The sequence below is a fragment of the Fonticula alba genome, assembly GCF_000388065.1.
Source record: "Fonticula alba strain ATCC 38817 unplaced genomic scaffold supercont2.1, whole genome shotgun sequence".
Taxonomy (NCBI): Eukaryota; order Rotosphaerida; family Fonticulaceae; genus Fonticula; species Fonticula alba.
The window spans coordinates 4270-15840 of NW_009242971.1; the positions used below are offsets into that span (position 1 = coordinate 4270).

At 70.9% G+C, this 11571-nt stretch overlaps 2 protein-coding genes across 3 annotated transcripts; both read left to right on the top strand.

Annotated features, from left to right (window-relative positions):
• Positions 1 to 269: 269 nt before the first annotated feature.
• On the top strand, positions 270 to 7005 carry H696_00001 (CAMK/CAMKL/MARK protein kinase; the record flags this gene model as incomplete). Its single annotated transcript, XM_009493842.1, has 2 exons — positions 270 to 563; positions 682 to 7005. The coding sequence occupies 2 exons, from the start codon at positions 270 to 272 to the stop codon at positions 7003 to 7005; spliced, it is 6618 nt and encodes a 2205-aa protein (XP_009492117.1).
• Positions 7006 to 8331: 1326 nt separating this feature from the next.
• H696_00002 lies at positions 8332 to 11571 on the top strand. Of its 2 annotated transcripts, XM_009493843.1 has the most exons (7): positions 8332 to 9003; positions 9167 to 9303; positions 9411 to 9574; positions 9697 to 9754; positions 9876 to 9966; positions 10337 to 10879; positions 11203 to 11571. In XM_009493843.1, exons 1-7 carry the CDS (start codon positions 8409 to 8411, stop codon positions 11499 to 11501), a joined length of 1887 nt encoding a protein of 628 aa, XP_009492118.1. In that variant the 5' UTR covers positions 8332 to 8408; the 3' UTR covers positions 11502 to 11571. The 2 variants fall into 2 exon arrangements, with proteins under 2 accessions (XP_009492118.1, XP_009492119.1); XM_009493844.1 differs by having other exon boundaries at positions 8332 to 9303.

An 11571-nucleotide genomic window follows, 5' to 3' on the forward strand; every position in this document is an offset into this window, starting at 1 on the left:
CGCCGCCGCTCTCTCCGGCGCGCCACATGTGCATGCATGCCTGACAGCCCTGCTCCTTCCCCTCATGCACACACACACACACACACGCGCGCGCGCGCCGGCACAGCCACACGCGCCTCGCCCAGATGATGCACGGGCAGAGCGTCCACCCACAACAGCAGCAACATCAGCAACATCATCACTATCAGCAGCAGCAGCAGCAATACCACCCAGCCATGTCTGCCGCACAGCACTCCGGACGCGCGGCCCCTCCCCACCATCCGGCCCCCATGCCCCCGCACCATCCGCACCACCACCACCACCCGGTGGCGGCCATGCCGCCCCCGCACCACCCCCATCACCACCCCCACCCGGGGCAGGGGCCACACCACCACCCCCCGACCGCCCCGCCGCCGACCCCCCCCCAGCAGGCCCCCCCGCGCGACCAGCCCCAGCGCATCGATGTGTCCACCTGTCCCGGGTGCAACCCCCGCAAGGTGGGCAACTACGAGGTTGTCCGGTCGCTCGGATCCGGCAACTTCGCCATTGTCAAGCTCGCGCGCAATGTCCTCACCAATGACGAGGTACGGCCCAGGCTCGCGCCCCCCTTCCCCGTCTCGCCGCACTCCCCTGACGCAAGCTGATCCCCCCCCCCCCCCCCCCCCCCGCCCCGCCCCCTGTCGCGCCCGGCTGCCGGCTCAGATCGCCATGAAAATCATCGACAAGCGCCGGCTCAACAAGATGCAGCTCAACCGCCTGTACCGCGAGGTGCGCATCCTCCGGCAGCTCGGCCACCCGCGCGTCATTCGCCTTTTCGAGGTGCTCGAATCCGAACGGCATCTGTACCTGGTGACCGAGTACGCCTCCGGCGGCGAGCTGCGCGCCTTCATCGAGAAGAATGGCCCCATGACGGAGGCCGACGCGCGGCTCATGTTCCTCGAGGTCCTGGCCGCCGTCAAGCACTGCCATGATTGGCGCATCGCCCACCGCGACCTGAAGGCCGAGAATGTGTTGCTGGACAGCCGTGGCCATGTGAAGGTGGCGGACTTCGGCTTCGGCCACCGGCCGGACCACCGGCACCCGGCCATGCCGGATTTCGCCACCACCACCACCGGCTTCGAGCAGCTGCTCGAGACCTTCTGCGGGTCGCCGCCGTACGCCGCGCCGGAGCTCTTCCGCGGCGAGCCCTACAACGGCGCCTCGGTCGATGTCTGGTCGCTGGGTGTGCTGCTTTACTACATGACCACCGGCCTGCTGCCCTTCAACGGGACCACCCTGGAGGAGATCCGCAACCGGGTCACCGGCGGCCAGTTCAGCATCCCCCGGCACCTGTCGGTCCCGCTGCAGCGCCTCCTTCGGCAGATGATCCAGCTCGACCGCCACCTCCGCCCGAGCAGCATCACCGAGCTCCTGTCCGACCCGTGGCTCAATGGGATTTACCCGCCGGAGATGCTGGCCCTGGAGCAGCAGCCGCACCACCATGGCCGGCACTCGGACCAGTCCTCGCCGCCGGCCGCCGCCGGGGGACACTTCGAGCGGGCTCGCTCCTCGCCGGCCGGCATGACCGGTGGCTCCTCCTCGGCCTCGGGCGGGGGGGCCCAGCGCATCGCCGCCCCGGCCAGCTCGGATGCCCTGTTCGCGGGGGGCCCGACGGCCGAGGCGTCGGCCGCCGCCGAGGCCGCCCCCCCGCGCCTGCCCGATGGTTATGGCTTCCCAATTGACGCACGCGCCTTCATCGAGAATCTCAACCAGAACAGCGCCAGCCCCCTGCGCCCGGATACCATCAGTCCCGAACTGCAGGACCGCATCATCTGCGAGGTGGCCCGCAAGCACAACATCGAGGAGGCGGCCCTCCGGGCCGCGGTTGCCGACGACCGCTATGACGACATGACCGCCCTGTACCGGCTGTCGGTGGCTGCTACACTGACGGCCATTGCCGAGGCGGAGGAGGCGCGCCTCATTCGCCGCCAGCAGCGCGAGGCTGCCGAGGCCGCTGCCGCTGCCGAAGCCGCCGCCGCCGCCGAGGCCGCCGCCGCTGCTGCTGCTGCTGCTGCTGCTGCCGCCGCCGCCGCCGCCACCACCACCGAGGTCGCCACCACCGCCGCCGAGCCTCTCTCGCCCCACCGCAGCAAGGATGCCACCGCGGCCAACTCGGAGGGACAGCCGTCGGCGGCGGTCGCGGTCGCGGCCACCACCATCCCCCCCATGTCGAATGCCAGATCACCGGCCTCCCAAGACGAGGCTGGCCCCTCCTCCAGCTCGTCGGCCGGGCCCGCGGCCCCGGCCGGCAATGCCCGGCTGGCCGGCTTGGCATCGCCACTGCCACCGCTGACGCCGGATTCCCCGCGCCCAGGGGCCACCCCCGCCGCCGGCAGCAAGGCCATCGAGCATCGGCCGCTGTCGCCGACGGAGCTGGCCCGACGCCAGGCGGCCGCCGCCGCCGCCGCGGCCAATGCCCCCTCCGGGCCCCGGACCGACACTCCCCCGCCCACGGATGACAGCGCCCTGTCGTCGATGGACTCGCGCACGGAGCAGGCCCTGTCGACCTGCTCCTCGGCCGGCGGGTCGGCGGTCCTGGTGGCCGGCGGTCCGGAGGCCTCGTCCTCCACGGACTTGGCCGCCGGCTCGTCGTCGTCGTCGTCATCATCATCATCATCATCGTCGTCGTCGTCATCGTCGCCGCCGCCGCCGCTGACCCCCTTCGAATCGGCCACGAGCACCGCCATGCAGGTGTCTGCCGGCCTTTCCGGCACTGCTGGCGGGGCCCCCCACCGGTCGGCCTCCTCCTCGTCGTCGAGTGACCAGGCAGCCGGCGGCGCGGCGGCGGTGCACCTCCTGGGCTATGACCCCCGGTATCCGGCGCCCCCGCCCCCGGCCACGGCGGTCCCCTTGACGCCGAACCTGATGTCCTCGCCCAGCCCGGCGGCCACGGTCTTCGCCCCGCGGCACCGCGAGCCTGGGGCCCCGTCCGCCGCGGCGCGCACAATGTCCCCGGCGCAGATCAGCAGCATGAAGATGGCCCTTGGGGGCGTGGGCCCGGCCGCGGCCGGCGGCCATGTCACCGGCCTCTCGCCACACCACATGGTCCATTCCCCGGGGCCCGGGCTGGCCAGTGCCACCGGGTACTTCCCTCCCGGCTCGGCGGCCACTTTGCCCATGAATGTGGCCCTCGGCGGAGGCCCCGGCCCGGTTGGGCCCGGGCCCGGGCCCGGCGGCCTCCACGGGCATCACCATCCCTCGCACTCGGGCCACATGGTGCACCATGTGGTCCAGCCGGCCGGGCACCACCGGCGGTCGCCCTCCTCGCCGGGGGTCCGGCAAATTCACCTGGTGTCGGGCGCCGGCGGCCCGGACGGCAGCATCCTGGTCGGCTCCATGTCGGCGCACCTGCGGCCCAGCGACTGCGGCGACCTGATGACCGCCACCGACCCCACCAACTTGGTGGGCTGCGCCTCCTCGCCGGCCAATCTGCTGTTGCCGTGCTTCGAGTCGGGGGACCTGCTGATGCGCACGGCCCCGACGGCGGCCTCCTCCTCCTCCCCCTCCTCCTCCTCCTCGCCCGGTGGCGGCGGTCCCCCCGGTGGCAGTGACCACCACGCGGCCGACACGGGCGACGCCTCGCCCCCGGGCCCCGGGCCAGTGGGCATGTCTCACCAGCTGGCAGCCGGGGGCAATGTCGCGCAGCACGCCACCCCGCAGCCGCCCCACCACTCGGACAGCCGGTCGCCCTCTCCCTCGCCGAAGTTCGCCAATTTCTTCATCTTCAGTCGCCGGCGGCGGAAGCTCCGTGGCCCGGGCGGTGTCGAGTCGGCCCCGGTGCTCAGTCAGCCGCACCAGCCGCACCACCCCTCTTCCCCCTCTTCTTCTTCTTCCTCCTCCTCCTCCTCCTCCGCTTCCCAGCGTGGGGCCGGGACCGCTGGCGCTGCCGGCCCGCTGGCCGCCGCACCCAGCTTCGGCATCACCACTGCCGGGCTGGCCGTGGATCCGATGGCCTCCACCGACTCGGCCAGCTCCCCTTCGAGTGCCGCCTCCCCGGTGATGACCCTACCGCTGCATCCCTTCTCCCCGGTGCCGCACCACCCATCGAGTTTCCACATTCACTCGACCACCGGCGGCGGCTCGTCCAGTGGCAAGTCCTCCTCCGACAAGAGTTGGTACCGCCTGCGCCGGTCGCGCAGCGTGGCCACCGGAAGCCTGTCGTCGCCGAACTTTGGTGCCTCTCCTGGCGGCCACCCTCACCACCATATCTCCTCCAGCGGCGGCGGCGGCGGCGGCGGCGGCTTTGGCAGCCCGGGGTACATCCTCCCGTGCGAGTGTGTGGCGCATTCGGTCCCCGTGTCGCCGACCGGCGCCGGTGGCCATGGTCCCCATTACCACTACCAGCAGCTGCAGTATGTCCAACAGCAGCAGCAGCAGCAGCAGCAGCAGCACCACCACCATTCCCAAACGGCCGGTGCCTCGCCCAGCCCCTCGCCCCTGGGCGGCTTCGGCGCCACCGACCCGCACCACCATGGCAGCGGTGGCCAGCAGCCCTCGCGGCCGTCGTCACGCCGGCGCCGCCTCAGCATGCCGCTGCTGTCGCTGTCGCGCTCGGCCAGCGTGTCTTCCGGCCTGTCGCGCGCGGCCCCGGATGCCGGGTCCGTCACTCCCGGAGCCAGTGGCCTTGGCGGTGGGGTGGTCTCCTATTCGGTGTCCCCCTCGCCGTCCTCCGGCTACCATGGCCCGAGCTTGACCTCGACGGACCCGGTCCTCGGCAGCTCCTCCGGCGCGTGTTCTCCCTACCCGCAGGCCGGGGGGGCCTTCTTCCGCGCGCCGGCCTCGCACCACACCCTCCCGGCCAACATGCAGCCCGGCGGGGGTGCCGGGCAGGCCCCGCCGGTCGGCGGCGGGCCCGTCAACAGTGTCATGGGCCCTGGCCCCATGATGATGTATGGCTGCGACTCGCCGATGTGCATCTACCTGCCCCAGCGCCAGCCCTCGACCACGGCCTCCCTGCCGCGGGGGTCATTCCTTGGGCGCATCTTCCGAAGCGGGTCCTCTTCGTCGTCGTCGACGGCGGCGGCGGCGGCGGCGGCAACCGCGGCCGCTGCCGCAACCGCCGGCTCGCCCCCCACCCCCAGCTTCGGCTTCAACATGCCCACCAGTGCCTCGGTGCACATGTCCCTGGCGGACTCGCCATCGGCCGAGCTGCTGGGCGGCGGGTCGCCAGTGCTCCGGTCGCATTCCACCCCGGCCGTCAACCGGCTGATGGGGAACTCCATCGGGTCGCTCAATGGCGGCAGCAGTGGCAGCGGCAGCGGCGGCGGCGGCGGCGGCGGCGGCGGCGGCGGCAGCGGCAGTGCTCATCACCAGTCCCACCACCATGGTGGCATCGGGGATTCGTACCACCTGCCGGCCGGGTATCGGCCCTGTCCGGCGGTGGCACCATACTCCCTGCCGGCCGGCTGGGCGGTGCAGTTGCCGCCGACGATGCCCGGCTCGCCGGCCGACTCGCCGGTCTCCTCGCAGATGGTGGCCGCACGCATGGGCGCCACTGCCGTGGATCCTGCCCTGCAGTTGAGCATGCCGATGGACAGTAGCGGCCTGAGCAGCAGCCTGGCCGGCTCGACGGCCACCCTGCACGAGGACCTGGGTCATATCCTGGCCTTCCAGCGGTCGCTCAACCGCACGGCCGCCGCCATGGTCGAGCACCTGCCCGGGTGCAAGGACTTTGGCGACCTCCTTAGTCGGCATTTGACCAAGCCCTCGATGCTCATGTCCCTGTCGAGCACCGGGCCGACGGACAGCAGCCTCATCAATCTGGCACACAGCCTGGCGGCCGTGGTCACCGGGGCTCTGAAGCTGGAGCTCATGCTCCCGGCCAATGTGGCGGCCCTGTCGATGCGGCTTGTCCGCCAGATGCCGGGCAGCACCATGGCCGGGGCACCGGCCGCCGGTGCATCCGTCTCCGCCTCCGCCTCCGCTGGGCACCATTCGCGACATGGGTCCACCTCCTCCTCCGCCTCCACCACCTCCTCGTCCGCCTCCTCGACCGGCAATCGCACGGGCAGTCAGCACCTGGCCACCTCGTCGCCCTCTCTGCCGGCATCCGATCTGACCGACTCGGCCGAGTCCAACAGCGGTGCCGTCGCGGCGGCCAGCACGGCGGCCACCACGGCCGCGGCGGCCGCCGCCCTCGGCGACAGCACGGCCATCATGCTGGCCGACTGCAAGGCCTTCCTGGGCGAGCCGTCCTCCCCGCCGCCCGGGGTGTCGCGGTCTTCCCCCTCTTCCTCGGCCGATGGGTCGCCATCTTCGCCCCATGTGGGGGGAGCCTCGTTGCCGAGTGCCGGCGCTGGCGCCGGCAAGGAGCCGACCATGCTCTGGTGGGCCTTCTCGCCGCTGTCGCTGCCGTTTGCCGGCGGCCCGGCTCGGGCCCCGACCACCCCGGTGGAAATGTGGCTGCCGGCCTTCTCCAAGAACATCAAGACCTGCTATGTGGCCCACTTCCAGCCGAGCCCGGACTTGGTGATCTCGGTGGAGATCATCCGCAGCTGGACCTCGCGGCTGCGGTCGTGCTTCGGCCTGCGCTTCCGCCGGGTGACCGGCTCCGAGCGCGACTTCAACGCCACCGTGGCCACGGTGACGCATCTGATGCAACGGCTCAAGAGCAGCGCCGCGGCCGCCGGCAACAGCAACAACCTGGCCGAGCTGATGGTCGGTGCTGGGCCCTCGCGCCCGGCCTCTCCCTCCCCGGCCGGCATGCCGCCGCAGCTTGGCCCTGGCGCCAGCCCCAGCCTCAACCATCTGCCGGTCATGGTGAACCTGCCGCCGTCGCGCGATGGGCGTCCCGGCGGGGGGTCTCGCCCCGCCGCCGCGCCCGACGCGGCTGCTGCTGTCCGCCATCCGGCCGATGACCATCCGAGCCAGCAGCAGCCGTCGTGCCCATCCCCCAACAGCGGCAAGCCGCTGGAGGTCATCCAGCAAGCGCCACTTGAGCGTGGCCCGGTCGCCGTGGCGGCCCTCACCGGCGACACCCAGACGTGAGGGGGAAGATGGAATGCGCAGCAGGGGTGGTGGAAGCAAGAGGCGGGCCAGGGTGTCCCCCCCCTGGGGGTCCTCTGTCTTTCTTCCTGTCCCGCGCCCCCCCCCCCCCCGCGCGCCCCTCTCCTCCACTCACCCCCACCCTCGAGGAACATTCCCGTCACAGTGTCTCCTCCCTGTCCTTGTAATATCTCCCCCTCCATGTCCGCCTATCCTCGCGCCTCAGAGTCCCCCCCCCCCTCCCCCTCCCGGAGGAGAGGCCTTCTCCTCATCCCCCAGGAGAGAAGAAGCCTCGCCCCTCTCTCCCCCAAGACCAAGCGTCCTTGTCTGTACTATATACTCCATTCCTTGTTCACAGCTCGCGTGTCGTCGCCTGCTTTTTTTCTCTCCCCGATGTTGGGGGCTGCGCATCCTTCCGCAAGGGCGCCGGCATAGGTGGGCCCCGCAATCCGCGTCGACAGCCGGAACTGGTCAGACCAGTAGACCGGGGGGGGTCGGAAGAGGGGCACCGGGGGGGGGCTCGTTTTTTTTTGGGGCTTGGGGGGGGGGGGGGGGGGGGGGGGGGGGGGGGGGGGGGGGGGGGGGGGGGGGGGGGGGGGGGGGGGGGGGGGGGGGGGGGGGGAGAACCCCTCCGGGGGGGGCAGGCGTGCGAGGGCGAGTCGATCCCGCCCCCACCCCCCCCCCCCCCCCCCGGGCCAGAGAAAGAGAAGGCCTGAGCCCCGCTTTCCCGGATGAGACAGAACAGCCGCGAAATTTCCACCCCCCTCCCCCCCGCCCCCTCCCTCCCCGCAGGCGGACGAAGACAACAAAGAGGCGCCCCTCGAGAGAAACTATTCAACGGCCATATTATTGAGCGGGCGCACACACTTGCGCCCCCCTCCCTGGGCGATTCGCCAATATACCTGTGCGCCTCCGGGGGAAGGTGACGTAGACCGGCAATCGGACGGATGGCCGGGTCCACGCGTGATGCGCTCATCACGCCCACCGGATGGAGCACGTGCCATTCGAGAGTGTGGCCCCGTGTGTCGAGTGGTGCTCCTCCGCCTTTTGCGCCGTGTCCCTGCGCGGCCCCGTCCGGCTCTGCTGTCCGCGCGCACACACACACACACACACACGTTGGGGCGCGATCGGGGCGTGTGTGTGTGCGCGCGCGTGCGCGCGGGCAGCAGAGCCGGACGGGGCCGCGCAAAGGCCCGGGCAGGAGGGGAGGGAGGGGACACCCTGGGGGGGGGGGGGGGGGGGGGGGGTACACATGTTCCCTCCGCCCCGCTGGCCAAGTCAAAGGGCCCCAATCTTGCGGGCTCCCTCGAGGGGAGGGAGCGCGCCAGGTCCCCCCTTCCTCTCATAGATTGCCCTCTCTGTTGCTTTCTCCCTCCCCCCCCCTCCAATCCCCCCCGACCCGTGCGATGTCCTCGGCACAATTTTTCCGCCGCCTCGGCGGGCATGTCCCTCGAGCCTCCCCCGGCCGGGGCCCCACGCGCATGATGCACTCGTTGGCGGGGCGCACCGTGGCGGCGGTCCCAGCTGGCGGATCCACTCCCGGTCGGGCCACCGCCGCCTGGAGCCTGGTTGCTCTGTGCCTGGCTGGCTATGCCACCTTCCGGTGGGGGGACGACCTGGCCGAGCAGGCGCACGCCCTCTGGGCAGGGCCCGTGGCGGCGGCGGCGGCGGCGGCAAGCCCGCTGCTGACGGCGATGCACTGCGATGCCGGGGCCCCGCCGGAAACCGTGCGCACGGCGGCCCCCTTCACCGAGAGCCGCTTCTCGGCGGACATGTACTTCACGGCCCCGGCACACCACCGGGAGAACGCCGACATCCTGCTGCCCCGAGTGCCGGCAGTGCCGCGGCACCTGCCGGATGGCACACTGCACGTGTACGGCGAGTGCACCTTCCGCTGGATCGATGAGGCACTGGCCCCGGGGGCGGCTGCCCTGCCGGAGGGGCACCTGTTCTTCGGAACGCCAGCCCTGCGGGACCTGTCCGTGCATTTGTCCCATGGTGGTGCGTGTGTCTGACGCCAAGGGGAGGGGGGGGGGATGGCCATGGGCGGGCGTGGGCCGGGCACGGCGCATGCTCGCGCCGGCGCACATTCCGATGTCCCCCTCATCGGTCCCCTCTAACATGAATGCCTGCCTCCCTCTGTCGCGTGGTGCCGCCGCCCCAGCCGCGGTCAATGCCCGAGGCGATGTCTACCAGTGGGGCGTCGATTCTCCCGCGCCGGTGCTCACCCTGCGTGGCTTGGATGCGGTGCAGGTCGAGACCGCCGGCCAGGCGCCCTTGTCGGTGGCCCTAACCCGTCAGGTGCGCACGTGTCGCTCTGGCTGTCATCTGCGCCCTTTTCTTGTGTGTTTGCTCATGTCCTGACCTCGCACCTCTCGCTGCCTCTCCCCTTCCGGGCATGCACGCAGGGCTCCATCGTCGTCCTGTCGCCGATTGACGCACCGCCGGCCGACCACACGGCCACCCTCACCATCGCCAACACCGGGCTCGCTTCCTACCTCTACCCCACCAAGACCATCACGGCGGAGGGCGTGTCCCATGTGCTTGTGTGCCCGGAAGAGCCGACCATCAAGTACGTGTGCCTTCGAGCCGGCCGGCCACCTTTCGCTCCTGCGTTTGTCTGCCTTCCCCGGTGGCCGGGACTGACCTGTCGGTGTTTGGGGGGCCACAACCGCACGGGGGGGAAAAAAAAAGATTCAGCAAGATCTCCGTGGGCGATCACCACCTGCTCGCTGTGTCGACCTGTGGCCGTGTGCGTGCTGGCTTCCCCTCCCTTCCTGCCTCCCACATCGCGGGTTCTCTCCTGCCCTCCCCTTCCCCTTCCCCCCACCTTCCCGGCCTGGACATTCACCCTGTATCCACTCGCACCGCAGCTCTTCAGCTGTCCCCTGACGGAGAAGGCCAATGCCTTTGGCCAGCTGGGCCTCGGCACCATGGGCGACGTCCCAACTGAGGATCTCTTCAGTGCGCTCCCCCCCCCCCCCCCCCAAGGCCCGGGCGCACACACACACACACACGTGCATATGCATACATGCATGCATACACGCCCCGTGTGTCGGGGCGATATGGTGGAGCCGCCCGCCGCCGTGGCCGCAGCCGGGGGCCTGGCTGGTGGGACGGGTGGAGATGGAACCCGCGGCGGCGTGTTGTTCCCCCCCCTTCCTTGGCCTCCCCCCCCCCCCCCCCCCCCCCCCTGCCTCCAGCCTGACATTGCTTGTTATTGTGGACGCCCATCTGCTTGGGGGCGTCCTTTCTCCCTGCGGCTCCCCGCCCTCCCTCGGCCGGCCGACGAGCTAACCTCCTCTGCCGCGCCCGGCGCTACTGCTTGTGCCAGTCCTTCGGCCGGTGATCGGCCTGCCGGCGTCGCATGGCGTGGCCGACGTGGCCACCGGGGCCGGGCACTCCCTGGCGGCCTGTGACTCGGGACTGGTGTATGCCTTCGGGGACAACCGCATGCAGCAGCTGACTCTCGGCCACATCCGCATGAAGTCCCGGTCGCTGACGTCCTTCCCCGAGCCGACCCTCTGCCGGGGGCTGCCGCTGTTGGCCTCGGACCAATGGGTGTCGCGGACGCTGGCGGCCGGCGGCAAGCCGGACCCCGAGCAGCCAGCCCTGCCACAGCAGGTGGTTCGGCTGGCGGCCGGTGGCGACACATCGGCCTTCGTGGTCATCGACCGCGACCCCACCCCGCGGTACAATGTCCTGGTCAGTGGCTTCGGCCAATTTGGCCAGCTGGGATCTGGGTCCTTCCTGCATTCGGTCGGCCGGGCGCACACCGTGCGCAACCTCAGTGGCCTGACGTCCATGGACGAGGCCACGCGGACGCGTCAGCCCATCCCCATTCGGACCCTGTCCGTGAGCTTGGGCCACTGTGCAGGTACGCGGGCACACTGCTACCGCTGTTGTTGTTGCTGCTGTTGTTGCTGTTGTTTATATGCATGTGTGTGTGCACGGACCGCACAAACGCAAGTTGGAGAATGCGCGATGTATCTTTCCCCCTCGTTCGGTCGAGATCTCAGCGCGCCATTTCCCCCGGTTTAGTTGCCTCTTTCTTGTGCTTTTTTTTTTGCTGACTGTACCATGGCACTCCCCCCTGTGTCCGCTGGGCGCCGGTCCCGGTTGGTAAAACAAAACATCCATCCCAAACGACGCCCCGACGTGTGGGCTCCGACCACGGGACCCCCCTCCGCGCTCTGGCAGCCATCCTGGATACCACCACGCCCACGGGCCTGCCGAGTCGGTACATCCCCCCGCTGGACGCCTTCCTGTGGGGCGACAACCGTGCCGGGCAGCTGGGCAACGGCCTGCGCGCCATGGTGGGGGTCCCTTGGCAGCCGTCCGAGCGTGTGCTCTCGCCAAAGAAGCAGGATGGCTCTCCGGCCCCGCGGCCGGAGGACCTGCGCGACCTCCCCGCCGTCACCGGCACCCCGGGGCACCGCTTCGACCTGACCTGCAGCCCGACGGCCACCTTTGTCTTCCTGGCGGCCGACAGCCGCTGAGCGGACAGGGGCGCGCGCGTGCGTAGATGGTCGAAGAGCCCCCCGCCCTTTGTAGATGCACGCCCCCCCC